We start from the raw sequence: 18,001 nt of genomic DNA on the forward strand, positions 1-18,001 counted from the left end.
AAGGAGAATGAGAAGTCAGTCAAGAGATTTAAAGTAGAGATAACATTACTGTTTATAGATATGAAGGGTGAAGCACCTGATCAACTCTATGGCACCACTCTAAGCTTGCATACCTACACCTCTACTCTCACCTCTCTTTAAAGCGGTGCTGTCTCCTAGCCACACATGGCTATTTAAATTTAAAGTGATGGAAATTAATTAAAATTAAAAATTCAGTTCCTCAGTCTCATTAACACATTTCAAGTGCCACATGTGGCTCATGACTACTGTATTAAAAAATATACAGATATAGAACATTTTCATTATCACAAGAAGTTCTGTTGACAATGCTGCTCTAAAATAGCAAAGTTTTAAGAGAATAGTACATTCCTGGGGATGGAAAATATTCAACAAAGAGGAGGTATCCATAGATAAATTCAAAGAGGAAGGCACTTAGGTTCTGAGTTATTTTCTAGAGTTCTACCAGCCTTTGATAATCTGTCTTGATCTTCTCTTCCTGAAAAATACTGCCATCTAGCATAGAAGGAAGGAAAGAGAAAAGGCGGGGGGAGGGGTGAAGGAAACCACAGCACAGCAGAGGGAAACGAAACCTTCAAAGCAAAAATTTTGTTTTGTTTTGTTTTCCCCTTCCTCTCTACTAATGATATTTAAAAAGAAGACGAAGGCAATGAAGAATTGAATCAGGTAAACTGTTCAAAGTAGCTTTAGTAGGAGAGTCCTAAGCACAGCCCAGTAGATGAAGTTTCACTCTTTACAAATCCCATTAACAGCCTTCAAGTTTTGGTTTGCTACTACATTCACAGTGCTTTGTTGGACCTAAAGAGTTACTGTCAACATTTAAGTGGAAATAATTTTTTTTTCCTGGCAAATCTGTGATTATAAAATGTACACTAAATTTTAGGTATAATTTTTGTTTTTAAAACTTTGCTTTGGGAAATAGTCCTAAGAATATAATACAGAATACTTACTGAGTCTACTTGTAAAAACTGGACTTGCACTTAATCTTGCAGGACTACTCCTGTCACATAAAATGAGGCACGCCTGAAATTCTTAAAAAAGAAACTCGAGCAATCCTTTGATGTCTTGTTATTTATAAATCCTAGAGCCAAACTTAATCTACAAGTCCAGATTGCAAATTTCCCAGTGAACAGATGAGGATTCATTTTACCCACGTCTTCTGCTGCATAGCAAATGCCGACTTAAAATCAAAAGTATGTAAGTAGAAGGGTTAGAAAAATAGTGCCCTAAACATTCCAATCAATTTTTAAACCTTTTTATTATAAAATAAAATACAGAAAACCACACAAAACAAATATATAGCTTAGTGAATGATTACAAGTCAAATATCCTAATAAGTACTACCTGGGTCAAGAGAAAGACATTTCCAGCGACTCTCTAAGTCTCTCTCTGTGCCCTGTCCTAACCACAATCCCCTCTTCCAAGCTCCAAAGTAACCATATTTATCCTGGCCTTTATATTTTAAAAAATCACCTTCTTGTCTTTCTTTATGATTTTCTACCTAAAAGTCATCCCTTTATACTATAGTTTAGTTTTGCCCATTTTTAAAATATTTGATTCAACTTTTAAGTCTCTCTTAATTAACAGGTGCTCTACTCCATCCTACTCCTGTCCATGTCTTTTTTCCTTACAATTCATCTGTTGAAGATCTCAGGGCATTTAACCTATAGAACTTTCCTACAAATCTGGTTTTTGCCAATTACATACTTTGTCTTTAGTGTTTCTAGCAAATTGGCAGCTGGATCCAGAGGCTCGAGCAATTTTGGATTTGATCTCTTTGGCAAAACTTTGGTGATGGTGTGTTCTTTCATCAGGAGGCATGATTTTTGTTTTTGACATTAGTGGCTATTAATGTTCAATGCCTAGATCAACTGGGGTTGCAAAATGATGCTATCCTACCTATCATTTTGTTTTCTTTTGTAAGCTGGAATTTTTTTGTTTGTTTGTTTACTTTTATTAGCATTTATTTGATGCCAAACTTACTCTTGGGACATAAGGTTTTGTTTCTTCAGGGATATCTTTTTCTTCTGTGCAACCTCTTCTTCTGGTTTAGGAACAGTCTGCTCTTTCTCAGTAAGGATCATCTCAGTGTGGCAGAGAGAGCTCAGGTAGGGGTTCACCTGCCCATGAGCTCTATAAGCTCTATGCTACATCTCAGGAGTTTTGCTCATCTGGATGTGCTCAATGGCCAGAGAGTCTCATCTAAACCCTTAAGTTCAGCATTACTCTCCACATTTTTAAGCACGTGCAGCAAAAATTCAGCACGCTTTTTGGGCCATCGACCTAGTGTCCAGCTCCATTGTTTGGCCTAGCACAACTACCAGCTCCACCACTATAACGACAGAATGGCACACATTGCTTCTGTAAAGTGACATCCTTCAGATATTTGGTCACTTTTTGGATATGCATGCCCTTGGTGGCCTGGGCAGTTTCACAGGTGTTCTTAAAGTGAACACAAAGATTTGAACCTCTTGATTTGCATGATTTTGTGGGGCTTTCTGGGTCAAGTGAAGAGCAAACTATTTTCAGAGATCACCTCAGGCCGCTTACAGGAAGAGCAGTAAGCTATAATAATTTTATAAAGAGACACTTCCCTTCACCCGTTATATGATTACCTAGTAGTACAAGAGAGACAAGATAAATGCTTAATTTTTTTCCTGTTATTTATCCAGTTTTCAAGATAATAAATTGGTTCCCTGTCAACTCTCCTAATTTGATCAATTAGGTTTTCTTTTAAATATCATTATGAATGCTTGGATTTAAATATATTTATAGATTTTAATCCATTGCAATTCTTATCCTAATGAAGCTCAAACTGTCCATCACTGGTCAGTGGGAGCCTCTTCAAGTTGGATCCTGAGTTCTTCTGATATGACTCCAGTAGCCAGACTTTGACAGCTTCCTTGTTATCTGGTTTCACAATGTTCCAGGATCATCCTGTACATTTCCTGCCCTATATCTACAATCAGCCATTTCTCTAAGAAATCTCAGTTTCTTTTAATTGGTAAATGGTATTTTAAGATCACAATCTGGGCCTCACAGATGCTCTTTAATACTGGGTCACTCATTGTTTCTAGACCTTAGTGGACATAAATATAGACACACATGCATATACATAGTCAAATACCTACAAAGGCCAGGCAGGTTAACAAATGAGTGAAGGGTGAGAGAAATGAAGCATAGGGGTTGTGGTAAACTGAAGAGGGTGGGCCTTGTCTAAAGGAGACAGATCTTCCAATTTTTCAAAAAAAACCAGAAATATAAATTTTAACATAAAATTTTAAAACACTGACAACTAATTTAAAAAATTAAACACTAAGGTCAAATAAGACGTATCTGTGTGCCAGATGTGGTCCACGGGCTACGCTCACTCTTAACCTAAAAATTTTAACCAGTAGTTACATCCCCGAAGTCACACTGTTGCTAATGTATAAAAATATTTAGGGAAGTTAGAGGATTCTCGAGACTACTTCAGAAAAAGCCAAACTACAATAAGAAAAGGGAAAAATGTATAACTATCTCCTTCCCCCCAACTCTATAAAGCAATGAGGGGAAAAGTTTTTTCGATACAGAAACCACTTTTCTTCCAGGACAATGGTGTGAAAAGTTACCAGAATAAACTCTTAAAGAAACTCTTTATATAAAGTCTTAAAGAGTGAAATCATATGGTTCTCGACTTTTTCTGTCTGACATTTCACTTAGCATAAAAATCTCAAGATCCATCCATGTTGTCATAAATGGCAGTATTTCACTCATATTGGGATATAAAATTGAAAGCAACAAATGAATAAGACAAACAAATAAAAATTCATAGAAACAAATAACAGTTATGTGGTTACCAGAGGGAAAGGGGGTAGGTAGATAAGGGTAAAGGGGGTCAAAATTATGGTGATAGAAGATCTGACTCTGAGTGATGAACACACAATGCAATATACAGGTGATGCATTATTGAATTGTACACTTGAAACCTATATAATTTTATTAACCAATGTCACCCCCAATAAATTTAATTTAAAAACTAAAGTTTTAAAGAAAAAATCTTAACAAAAGTTTTTATACCTAAGTTCTTGGAGTCTCAGGATGAGACGCATTGCAAATGCATGATCATGCCCTGACCCTCATTTTTACCTGTTCTAAAAAGAAAGGAAGCTAACAGCATTGCTGCCTCTTCCTTGGCCCCCTCTTGGAAGCAGCAGAGACGATGGAAAGCTGCTGGGGAGAGAGAGTAATATGTGAAAATTCTAAAAAAGGCCCCAGTGAAGGGCCCAGTTATCAAGAAAGACCTGGTTGAGTTTGGCTCCTTTGGTGCCAGCCAGTATCATGTGACCTGCCCCAAGCTCCAGAGAGTATATAAATCAAAGGATTAACCTTTTCAGTTCAAAGACAAGAGAAGGTCACATTGGATTAAAGCAGAAACTAAAAGAGCGCTTACAAGGTAGGTATTTTCCCCTGGCTTCTGTTACTTTTCTTCAAATAAAGATTAAGGTCTTCAAACCATCGAAGGGGGTCTGAGTATTTAGGAATCCCAAACATAAGGAAAGAGAGAACTAGAAACTTCCCTGACTATACCATGAGTGTCCCTCTGCCAGCCTCACGGCTTCAGGTTCGAGGTCCTATGCACTTGGGGTATCCTTCACTGTAGTCTCCTGTCCTGTACACTTCAGGGCTCTCTATTTTATTCTGCATGCTATCAGATCATAACATTTTAAGCTTCTATTTCATTTGGAAACTAGGCCTTAAGCCAAGGTCAGAGGAAGAGTAAAGCTGGGGGAGGGGACCAGATGGGCTCAAACTACCATTCTCATAAGTGACTCACCAGAGAGCCAGTTGCAGCATCTCCTGCCTTTGATATTGAAGCCTTCCAGTGTCTTATGGAGGGAAGAGAAAAACAGCTTTGCCTCTGGCACTGGTCAAACATTAGACTGTCCACCACCAGCCTTTTGTACTCTAGAAATTCCACCAGTAGAAAGGGGCAGGTTTGTAGTGTCAAAGGAGGAAGTACAAACTAATGTTTACAGTTCCTTTGACTCTAAAAATGAAATATTTTCTTTTCCCCTCATGTCTTTTCTATGAACATTTGAACACTAATAACCATAATTAATATCTATTGAATTCTTATCGTACTCTGTTCTAAATACTTGATATATATTAATCCTTTGCAGTAGCTACTATTACATTATTCCCATTTTACAGATGATGAAACTGAGGCACAGGAAAGTTATGTAGTCCCTTGCCTAGGGTCAAAAGGCTAATTAGTATCCAAGCCGAGACAACTTCAGAGCCTGTCTTCTGTTTCTCTCCTTTTAATTATAGAAATTTCAAACACACAATAAAGTTGAAAGAATACTATAATAATCAACCACATATTTGTAACCTAGATTAAGTATTAATACCTTGCCATATTTTTTATCTCTGTGTGTATAAATCTTTCTGTGTATGAATTTTCTACATATCAGGACACCTCTCCCTAAAACACCTCTGTATGTAGCTCCTAAAAATAAGTACACTCTCCTATATACCACGAAACTACTATCACATCCAAGAAATTAACAATTCCCTATCATCATCTAATACCTAGTCTATCTTTAAAATATTCTAAATGTCCCTCAAACATCCTTTATAGCTGCTTTTTCCAAACCAGAATCCAATCAAGACTCACCATTCTGCTTGGTTATTATTCTCTGTGGTCTAGAACAGTCCTCCCACTTTTTCTTTTTCATGACATTGACATTTTGAAGAGAATCAGACCACCTGTATTATACAGACTGCCCTACATTCTGGTTGTGTTACTATTTCCTCCTCGTGTCATTTAACTTGTACCTCTGCTCTTGTAGTTCCTAAAAACCAGAAGTCAGATCTAAAGGCTTAAAATTAACAGTTTCGGTCAGAATACTTTGGAGTTAATGCTATGTACTTTGTACAGCATCACACCAAGAAGCACATCACATCAGGCTGTTCCACTATAAGTGATGCTGAGTTGGATTACTTGGTCAAGGTGGTGACAGACAGAACACTCCTTTGTAAAGATATATTTTTCCCTTTGCTATGAGGCAGACGATTTAGAGGTGCGAGCTCAAGGGTGGGGACATTTTGGTAGATGCAAATGCAGATATCCTGTTCTCCAAAAATCTTTCACCTAATGATTTTAGCATCCATTGATGATCTTTACTAGATTCAGTAATTTCAATGGTGATTTGCTATTCTGTCATTCCTTCTACATTTATAACTGGCATTCTTCTGTAGAGAAGAGTTCTCTTTTATCAACTATGAAAGAACTACGGTCCTATTTTTTTTATTTATTCCCCCTGCCCCCGCCACTTTAATTTCCACCTCTGACCAACGATATTGCTGTCTCCCCTTTAAGAACTAGATCTCTGAAGGCGGAGATCTCCTTCCACGTGCTGGCCCGTGGCTCCACCTGGGGCACGAATCCAGGACTTTCTGTGTGTAAAGCAGACATGCTAACCACTACACTATGGAGCCACCTTCGGTTCTATTTTAGAAGGCAGGGAACTGCTTAGTTCTTTCCTTTTAATTATTGATTTTCAGAGTAAGAAATTCATAAAACAGCCACATCTAGTGATGATATATTTATTTTTTTCCTCTCCTTGCCCCTTTTCTGAGCATAACTATAGACATGTGGATTTTTATTTACTATTTTACAATTACTTGATGCTCAGAATATCCTAAATTTGGCCAGCAGGAGCCCCTTTGGGCTGATTCCACTGTTCTTCTGACAGAGTACCATCAGTCTTTGAGGACTACTTTTCTTTCCGTCTTAACAAGATGTTAAGCCTGTGCTCTTATATACTATATTACACAATCTTTCCTGGAGGGAAGTGTGTGCCTATGGAGGACTCAAAAAAACTGTGAGAAAAAGACAGTGTCGAGAGCAGATGTATCACTTCCTTGTGGTTATGAAATCAATTTTGATTTGGGTCTTGAAAAGATATTTAAGATTATCAGATCCAGCTACCCATGCTTAGCTAAGACTCCTCAACAAGTGGCCATTCAGCCTGTGGCCTAAACACTATGATTCACAGGGAACTCACCTCCCTTGAGACATCCCATGCTGTCACATAATTGCTTTTATACTGAGTTGCTTGTAGCTCCCACCCATTAATTACTTCTAGCTTCTCTCCTTGGAGCCTATGGATCTCTGTGAAACTCAGGCCTAAAGGGTCCACTAAATGATCTCTGAGGAACTCAGCCCTAAAGGATAATTTCCTCTTCTGTTTCCTCTCTCATATTTAAATAGGTGGGTTTATTTCCTGGATATGACGGGACTGATTTTCTAAATGCCCTATCATGACTCATAAGGCCCTATGCCTTTCAGGCCACTTTACAGACTTACATAAAAATATGTAAATAAAGTATGGGCTGGGATTTTGTCTACATAAATGGGCTCCTTAAGTTCATCTCCAACTCTTCCTAGTCCTGTTTCCACATAAAGATGGCTGCCATGCACAGCTAATTCTGCTTCCTAGAAATATGAATCCAGTCTTTTATCTCTCCATTTTCCCTGACACTGGTTTGGGCCCCCAGTCAACCTCTCTGACTTGATCCAACATGATGGTTTCATCTTTCCCAGCCTCAGCTCTTCCTCATTTCAATCCACCCCACAGGCTGCTGCCAAGGCAGTCTTCCTATATAGTACCTCCCTGCTCAGCCGCCTTCAGTTGTTTCACATCTGCAGAGTCTAGCATAGTGTGTAGCTTACTGAAGGTGCACAGTAAATATTGGTAGAGGGAGGAACTGAAGAATGTGTCTGGCTGAGCTGCTTGATTGCATGACTCAATTGTACTGTTCACTGTAGTCAGGAGGAAATTTTCCTGAGTTTTAAACAAAAGCTATTTTAAATAAAGCAATATTTTAAAACTAGCTTAACATTTAAAAATTTTTAGTCAGTTCATGTATATGAATAAATATACTTTTAATAGTATTTATTTGGTAAATAGTTGCACAATAATTCTGGTTGCATGCATTTCCCTTAGTGCTCAGACTTTCTAAAGAATAAACTATAAATATGAAGTAAAAAAGAAAATATAAAACAGCACATTGTCTTATGGAAAAATGCTTGGATTCAAAAAGAATCTAGAAAGAAAATCAAAGCAAAATAACTTCACAGTACGATGACATATCTATTAAACTAGCAATCATAAATCAAACTTAAAAAGCCAATGACATCCTGAGAGGCAGTGGTTCACTTCACTTTAGACACTGATGGTAGCACTGCAAATTGACTCAGGCTTTCTGGTGAACAATCTGGTCTTGCATAATAAGAACTATAAAACTTCTCACACCTTTGGGTCCAATGATTCAGCTGGAGGAACATACCTTAAGGAAATAACTTACAGAAAACCAAATTTCTGAACTATTCATATTAGTGACAACTAGGGCATATCTTAAATTCCCCCAATAGGAGAAAGGCCAAGCTAACCATGTATTGTCATGACATCAACACAAAGATATATTACAAAATCACTTAAAATTACAAGCATAGAGCCTATTTCAATAAATGGAGGTATACATTCAGTTTTAGCAACAGCGTTTATACTTAAGAACAATGGCTCTGAAATTAGACATTTCTTGGTGTGAATCCTGGCACTGCCACCTCTATGCTTTCAAGAAATGTTTCTCTAAGAATGGATTTGGACCATGTGGGACCTGCAAGCAGTTCCTTGCTCTTGAGGACATGTGTGTATTCTTACTTGAATAGAAAAGAAAGATGGTTAGAGAGCAGTCTCTTGCATCAGACTGCCTAAGCTCACATCTCAGCACTGTTACTTGCTGGCCATGTGACCTTAGGCAAGTGACTAAACAGCTCAACATTCCAGTTGCAATTCATGCGCCTAACATGGCTAATATTAGACTAATACATGGCTAATAATATGACCTACCCCACAAAGTTCTTATGAGGTTGAAATGAGATGATGCCTGTAGAGTGCTTAGCATAGTACCTGACATGTAGTAAGTTCTCAGTAAATGTCAACAATTTGTATTTTTCAATTAATATTTAATTCAACGAATTACCCAATGTGGTCCAAGCACTGCGTCATGTATACTCACTACACTTAATCCTCACAAGAACCTTACTGGGTAAGTGCTGTTATACAGAAGAGTTAAAGAAATGAGCTCAGAGAGGGGTCTACGATGTTAGGTGAGAAAAGGAGAATGTAAGATGGTTGGTAGATCCCAACTACAATATATGAAATGAAATGCACTTATACGTTTTAATGATATTCTGAATTAGAGTTTAGTAATCATTAGGTCCACTGTGTTTAAAGTTAGTCAAGTTTCTTTGTTTGTGTTTTTAAGCAGAAGTAAGCAAGTGTGAAATGAGGACCCAGTCCCATTGCCTTTATTGAGCCATGCCCTTCCTTCCCCAAAGCAGAAATCAGGCCATGTATTAAATGTCACTTGAGTGCTGGCTTCTGACCAGCAAGTGCTTACCTGGAGGAGATAAAGGAGTCCTGGGACAAACAAGGTGAGTGGGTACAGAGACTGGTATGTTGCTAAGGCAAGAAAAATAGCACTGAGGAAGGCACTACCTGTAAATAGAAATAAATATATGGAATAACCTAGCCTCATCAATTAAGATTAGATTCAGCAGGTCCCCAAAACAAGAAACTTTCCATAACTTTTGAAATAATAACCTGCCAAAGGTCTCCTGGTACACAGGTGCTATGCAAACTCACACAGAGAGCTTCTTGGCTTGAATTCCGGTGAAAGGAAAACAAGGAAGTCAAACTATTTACCTTTAGCAACCTGAGACACCACAGGCATTATTTGTTGAAAAATTTTTCAGACACAGAAAGATTTTATAAAATTTCAGCCCAAAGATGAATAAAGGGATCAAGTCTATTAACATCCATGTTCCATTTAATTTACCAATTGATTAAGCCTACAATTTTTGCTGGGAAACCTGTCCCTTTAGAAGTTGCATCACCCTTCACTATTGTTATAACACCCTTCCTTATGTACTATTTTCAGGTCATGTGTTTATTATTTTTTTCAAATTAAAGTATATGAATTTTAAAAATAATGTCCCCATTCCCTTTATAAAATGGGACCACTACAGAATCATTAAAGATGATGTTATAAAGAATTGAAATGACATGATGAGATATTTATAAACCCTATGAAGTGAAAGTTATAAAAGAGATATATACTATAATTCCTTTAAAAATAAGCATCAACACATTTTTATAAAAAGGCTAAAAGGCTAGGCCACAAAACTCACTGTGGTTATCTCTGTATGGTGAGATCATGGATGATTTTTCATTTTTGCTTCTCCATATTTTCTAAACTTTCTATAATGAACATGCTTTGTTTTTGTCATAAGAAAAAAACTGATTTCTTTTTTTAAAATACAAATAACTATTCCCTTTCAGATGGCTTAAGACAATAGAGTGCCTTAAATCCAAGACTAGAGAAGCCTAGTTTACTACAGAAGTTTCAAAATAGCCAAGATATCAGTAGAGTACAATTGATAGTCCAAGGCTGGCGTCTTATAATGATAATGTTTCATAAAATGACAATACACACGGTCACTCTTTTTTTTTTTCTTTTTTGAATTTTTAGAAGAGTTCATTGAGCCATACTGATGACATATGCCAGGAAGCAAGATCTCAAATGCTCCCCGTCACTCTTATTAATGTAGATTCAACTGTTCGCTGAAAATAACAGATGCCCTCTCAACAGCACTTCCTAAAAAGAGGAACTAGTCATCCCACTCGGTCCGAGTAGTTTTACCTTCTCCCAACCCAGCTCCAGAGACAAACAGAAGGAGATAGATGATCCATAGGATTTTTTGCCCACTGGAGCGGTCTATGTACCTGAAACATCTAAGAGCCATGTTGGAAGAGTGAGGATTATAAGTGAGTGGCTATTTTATAGGAGAAGGGGTGGAGAGAAAAGAACTTTGAGTGCTCCATCCCTCACACTAAGAAAATTCACCAATTAGGAACAATTTCTGGTTGAAAGAAAGTAGAAGGCAGAGAAAGGAAGAAGCTGTTAGTAAAAGACAAAGGACAGGATTCCATGAAGTGGGCTGTCTTTACCATGTTGATTAGTTCCAGGCAAGATATCTTGTATCCAGGATACTTGTAAATATGACGGAACAAGGACAGAATCACGCCCAGCAAAGCTGTGCCACCAGCAGAGGCCCCCATACACCTGTTCAGCCACAGATGCTTAGAACTAGAACTAGGTCAACTCTGAGATAGGGAGATGGCTGTGGTGGTATTCTGGAGCCCAACAATTAGGGTGGGCTTAGGATTCCTTAACAGCCAACAGTACGAATAACAGTTTGTGGGAAAACAGACTAATAAGGGGAAAAACTAGAAAAAATTAACATGGTTTTCTACAGAGATTGGGAGAGAGAAGAGGCCCATGTGTCACCAGAGGAGGGAGGCCAATGTTCCAACTCCATCCATTCTTACAAATGTGGTGAAAACAAACACATGACCTTCACCTCTCCCTCTCTCTCTCAGAATACACTAGCAAGTGAAATAAACACAGGCACCTCCTATTGCCTGAGATCAGTAATTACTCGTCTGGCTCAGCTATTTATAAGGCCCAAGAGAGAAGAAAGGGCTCATAGCCTAACAGAATGGATGGGTGAGTTTTAGAATACTTGCTCCCAAGACCAGGAAGAAGCAGTCTTCCTTCCTTGGATGAAATCATTGGGAAGGAATAATCTGTTCCTTTTACTATTTTCTCTGCCAATAAGTGGCATCAACCTCCCCTCAGACACCCCAACTATTCTACACCCCTCTAGCACCCACACTCCTTCCACCAGTCACCATGCCCTGTTGATCTACCTCTGGCACATCCATCACTGAGGTCTTTGCTCTCATCGTCTCTCATCAGGATTTTCTAGCAGCTTCCTCCTTCTCCTCCTTAATGGTCTCCCCAAACCCCTTCCATCTAGTCTGTCCTCCACAGAAGCATTAGAAAATCCTTCTAAAACAGTTTAAATTGTGACGAGCCCCTCTATAAAGACTTTTGATGGTTCTATTTCATCTATCAGATTAAGTCCAAACTCCAGCAGCAAACAAGACCCTTCACTCTCTGGGTCTATTTCTCCAGCTTCACCTCTCACCACTCTCCTATACGTACCTTGTCCTCCAGCTACACTGGACCATCCCCCAATTTCTGAAAACATCTTGCCCTTTATTTGTGTCTGTTCTCTTCTGCCTAATCTGTCTTTCCCTGTCTTAGTTCTAGTAGAGACCTATCCTTCAGAGGCCAGTTGAAATGTCACTTCCTCTATGAGGCTTAAGCAGAGATGATAATAATAGTGATCATAGCTAACATTTATTGTTCACTTACTATGTGCCAGGCTCCTATCCTTGTATCTAGAACAGTGCCTGACTCCAACCAAGAACAAACAAAAAGCAAAACAAAAAAAACCAAAGCTCCAAGTAAACACCACAACAACCTTGTGAAAGCTCTATTTTCTAACCATTTTTACAGGTGAGGAAACCAAGGCACAGAAACAGAAAGGTTAAGTAGTATATTGCTTTAAGTAATGGAATCGCTCAGCTGATTCCAGTGCCCATTCTCTTAATTCATTCAATACTCTCATTCAATACTGATACTATCATAATAATTTGCTAATGTTTATCTCTTTCCCCATTTGTCTGTGAATTTCTCAAGGGCAATAAACCTCTGTTAACTTTGAATTTCCAGCACCTAACACAGTGGCTGGCACACACAATGAATGAATGAATATCATTTAATGATACATATGAAAACCCTCTTAAAAACACAAGCATTTTAAAGGAAACCAATGTTCTTTTTCTAATGATATAATTAACATATAACCTATTAGTTTCAGATGTACAACATAATAACTTGATATCTGTATGTACTGCTAAATGATCACTACAATAAGTCTAGTTGAAACCAATGCTCTTAAAAAAAACTTATAAACTATAAAATACCAGGATAATGAAACATGAGCAAAACACAAAATAAATCTGACTTTTGAATAAAACAGAGCCTGCAGAATGGCAGTTGAGGACTTGTTGTGGCAAGGGGCTGGGCATAGAGAATGCTGTCTGTCGTGTAAATTATTGGATGCCTAGAAACTATTTGTAGTCTGGAGGCTGAAATGTGGTATTGTAACAGTCTGGAGCCTGGTGTGTGGGATGTTGGGCAGGTGTGGATGGGGCGCATGCACAATCTGAGCAAAAGTGAAGGGGAGGCACACAAGAGACTCAGACAGAGCTGCTATGTTCTGAGAAAAACTAGAAGGGGCAAGAAAAATGGGCCAAGCAGGCAGAAGTAGAGTGATATGTGCTTGGGCACGGTCAGGGAAGATAAAGAAAAGCAGAAGTTGACTTCAAATATTTTAGACAAACTATGCAATAAGCAAACATTTCTGAGGTGTCTCCTCTATGCCAAGACTGTGCTGGGTGCCAGGGAGACTAGTGACTCTGACTCAGACAGGCTCTGTCCTCAGGGAACTCGCAGTAAACAATGACAAATACAGGCAGAAAGCATGAAGGAAGTATACCTAGCCCATCAGCGGAAGCTGACACCTGAGTTTTGAATAATAAGTAGGTGAGGCCCAACAATCCAAGGGAATAGTATGTGCACAGGCAAAAGGGCAAGAGAGAAAATGGTGTGCTGGGGGTGGAGGGGCGGGGACTGTAATTAGCTCAACATGGCAAAAACAGGGTGAGAGCTGGGAAGAGTGACTGGAAGAGGGTACAAAGGGGCTCTTGTAGATGTTGATAAAATTTGGTTTCTTAATCTGAGTGCTGGTTACTCATCATTTTGCGAACATTCGTTTAACTGTACACTAAAGATTTGTGCACTTTTATGTATACATGTTATACTTCAATAAAAAGTTATAATCTAAAAAGTCTCGGTAAGCAGGTAGGTAGGGGTCAGATCATGGAGGGCTTAGCTTGTACAATCATCCAGAAACATCTTACTACAGGCTTAGAGAGGGTACCTGAAATAATGCCTGAAATGGCAGCCTCATCTGGGCAAGAACTAGGGCATCCTGCTCATCTAACCAGGAGGAACTGTGACAAGAGGACTATTTTAGCGAAAAAAGGATATAATCTACCATTTGCCTGCTAGGACAGCCCAGTACTCAGACATTACATTTTCTGTATAAGCCCTAGTCCTTTGTCTTATCCTGGGAATATTAAAGTAAATCAGTCAAATGTCTATGTACACTGGCTACCGTATCAGGGAATTTCATTATCTGCCTAATCTACCTTTGAGCAGGTTTTCCAGCTCCTTATTTGTGTCGGGGTGGGGGCCAAAACAAGCCTCGGCAAAACCTGGGGTAATGTTCTGCCTCCAGGGACTGCACCTTGAATGATCTGGGCCTGGGTGGGTGACAGAGCTACAGGATAGAGCAAGAATATAGACGCGGTAGAACTCTGGTTCAGAATGTGGACTTTGAGTGGAGTAAGTAGAGACTGGGTCATAGACAGTAACCTATACCAGGACAGGGAGTGGGACAGACTGGAATGTAGTCAAAAGGGCTAAGGTCTCACAGGATCCTCAGAAGAGGAAGTTGCATCAGGGCCTGAGCAACAAGTGATATTGCTATAAAGGAGGAGGCGATGCTGGGGGCCTGGCCCTGTGTACCACATTCTTTGTCAAGTGTGCTCAGGCAGGCTCTCTGAGTAGTCCATCCATATCAGTGATGATGATGATAATTTATTTAGCACGTACTGGTTTCCAGCCAGGACTCGTAAGCACTTTATATTTAGTCTTTCCAATCACTCCATGAAGTGGGTACTATTACTAGCCCCATTTTACAGATAAGGAAATTGAAGAATACAGAGGTCATTTTCCCAAGGTCACAAAACTAGTGAATATTAATAGGATTTGAACCCAGACAGTTTCATTCCACACCCCACATTCTTGAACTGCATCACTAAGCTACCTTCTTGATCTCAATCTTTGGCTATACCATAAAAAATCACAATAAGCAGAGCAACTATTTGTTGAGCACGTTCTGCTAAGGAAGCATGCTAAGCATTTTATATGTCTCATTTATTCCTCCACTAATCCAGGAGGCAGATGTTATCTCTGTGATGAACTGAAGCTCTTGAGGCTGTATGATTTGTCCAAGGCTAAAGAGCTGATAGAGAACAAGCAGGTTTTTAAGCTGGTTGATTTGACAAAACTCTACTCCAGGCTGCTTCGTCTTTGAGTCCTTGGCTCTTCTATGACTCTCTTCATGGAAAGGGCTTTACCCTAGAGGAAGTCCAGATGGAAATGATGGGATCATCAGGCCTCAGGATCATCACTCTGCCACTGTTCTTCCAGGGCTGTGCTTGAGGAAGAGAGCCTCTCATTTTAACCTCTTCCCAATGCTCCCCAGAGGGCCCCAGAAGGGACACTGTTAATATTAAGAGATCTTTTAAAAAGAAGGATATTATTAAGAATAGCAACCAGCAACACCATTTACTGAGCACTTAGCACAAGCCCCCACATCATGCTGAGTTTTACATGCACCATCTTATTCTTTACATTCACTCTATGCAATAGAAAGTGTTTCAACTCCCATGTTATAGAGAAGGATATGGAGGTCAAAACAGTTAAGTGACTTGCTCAAGGTGATATAGCCAGGAAATGATGAAGTAGGGATTAGCTACCTGATCTGTCTGACATCAGAGCAGCCTAAGTTCTTCATTGCTCTGGACTGTCTCTGATAGTACTGATTCTTCTTTCTCCTTGCAAAGCAAGTCCTGTCACACAGGCCTCTTTTGGTGGAATAAGGAGAGTTGGAAGGGTCCTTAGGTGGCAAACCTCAAGAATTTCTAGTCTGGAACATCTCATTGTTGACAAATATCAACAGTGAACAGGAGGAATACCTATGAACACCTGTCTGTTTTCCTTTTTAAAGCCTAATGAAGACTACTTCACAGGAATGGAGTACTTTCTCATTAACTCACTGAAAGGCAGAGTCTCCTTGTCCAAAGCCCCAACCTTTGAAGTGAAACCCAAGCTGCTCCACTAAACTAATATCAGCCCTGCCCACAGACCTGTGTTTCCCAGCCAACACCCCAACAAGGACATCACGGTATAATGGCTTGGGCCTTGTCCTGGCCTGTGTCTCTCAGTGTGTCCCAGGCAACCTTGGGTTGCCACAAAGGAAGCCAAGGGAGAGCAAGTAGAAGGAGTCAAGGAGACAGAGCAAACAAGGCCACTCCCTTCTGTGGGGCACCTGCTCCATGGAAGTCTGGGAAGAGAGTTGTCAAGTTTACTTCCACTGTCTTGATCTTATTATCAATCTAGTTAATTTATTTTTAATTATGTACTCATTAAAGAAACTTTGGGAAAAAACATAATATGAACAAGAAATAAAAATCACCCAGAAATTTGCTCTATAGAAATACTACTCTTTTGGAATCTATTTTCTATTTTTGTTGTTCTTTTAACATAGTTGAGATTATATTTGATTCAAATATATAATTTTGTATTCTGCTTTAAAAAATAAATGTATTCTCACATAATTTACAATTATTTTTTAAACATCTTGTACATAGATGAACTGTATTTTATTTAACTGTATGGGCAAACCATGTTTTATGTAGCCGTTTCTCTCTATTTTTTAAGTATTTTCCAACTTTTCCAGTCATCGTATATAATCCCGCGCTTAATAACTTTGCATCATAAAGCTTTGTCTCTATATCTGCCTTACTTTGGGACAGGTTCTCAAAAGTAGAATTAATAAATCAAAAGTACATTTTAAGACTACTGCCAAACTGCTTCCCAAAGGGGCTGTACTAATTTATAAGTCAACTTGCCTAGTTGACAGCACTTTGCCAGCACTAAGAATTACCTTCTAAAATCTTTGCCAATTTGAAAGAGGGAAAAAAAGTCACTTCTACGTTATTTTAGTTTGCTTTTACTTATTAATTATCTATGGAATTGAATATTTTTTATATTTTTAAGTCATTTATATTCCTCCTTGTGAATTGTTGTGAATTCTCCTGTTTTCTTTGTTGAATAAAGAGTGAATTATTTCTTTATTAATTTTATTAAATATCTAAGTATGTGGTACAAATGTGAAATGTAGAAATATGACTTGCAGATTTTATAGCTGAACTAGCCTATTGTATATACTGTTAGGAGAAATAACTACTATTGTATTCAAAGAGAGTGGTTCAGGGACCTACTAAAATAGAATTCTCCAAATGTTTTAATAGATTAGAAATGTTATTTGTGATGGTCTCTATTTATAGCTGCCAAAATGGAAAATAACAAATGTCCAACAAGAGGGAAGGCCTGGGACCCCATGACAAATATGACTGATAAATGGAAGTGGAGGTAGGCAGGGTCATAAGAGACTTTTACTTCTTATTTCATATATTTGAATTTCTTTTATTCTTACCGAATACTTGAACTACTCCGAAAATTTTTAAAAATTAAATTTAAATTGAAAGTAACTGACAAATATGTGACCAATGTCATACATGATTCATATGTAATAAGTGATAAAAGTAAAACAAAATTGTGTGTATAACATTACAAAAATGTCTATAAATTCATTCAATCGAAATCTGGAGTGACAGAATAAAAATAAATTTTGTTCTGTGGAACCAAAAACAATATGGCTGCAAAACAGATACATATAATTTTTAACATGTGTTTTCCCCCCAAACAAAACCTTTCCATTGACTTTTTAAAAGGTCATATAAAAGATGTTTTTAAAATGGCATCCTTTCATTTCTGTGTTAGACTTCTATTCCATGCACCTTCAAAGGGCATGTCTTCAGTCCTTCTATCTCTGTGCTCTGCTATTTTAAAGGTGACATTTCCAAAGGCCAGTGCTTAGTCCCTTCTGCCAGGCTGCAGCATATAATCAGGCACCTTGATAAATGAGTCTACCTGAGCCCAGCATTCTGGAAACAGGGACTGAGGCACGGAGTATCCAGACAGCTAAGAGTCTTCACTATTTCAGAATTGTATCTGACAAAATGACCACAGTCTCAGAACA

General features: G+C 38.5%; 1 protein-coding gene and 1 pseudogene across 1 annotated transcript in view; both read right to left on the reverse strand.

Annotated features, from left to right (window-relative positions):
* PIGU (phosphatidylinositol glycan anchor biosynthesis class U) overlaps positions 1 to 18,001 on the reverse strand; it is an 83,317-nt gene that overhangs the window by 29,485 nt on the left and 35,831 nt on the right. Inside the window, exon 7 of the mRNA XM_039864131.1 lies at positions 9,472 to 9,569. Within this exon, the coding sequence (XP_039720065.1) occupies positions 9,472 to 9,569 (98 nt within the window). The remainder of the gene's footprint in view (positions 1 to 9,471; positions 9,570 to 18,001) is intronic.
* On the reverse strand, positions 1,638 to 3,751 carry LOC120603575 (60S ribosomal protein L17-like; annotated as a pseudogene).

Source organism: Pteropus medius, unplaced genomic scaffold, assembly GCF_902729225.1.
Source record: "Pteropus medius unplaced genomic scaffold, Ma_sr-lr_union100, whole genome shotgun sequence".
Taxonomy (NCBI): Eukaryota; Metazoa; Chordata; class Mammalia; order Chiroptera; family Pteropodidae; genus Pteropus; species Pteropus medius.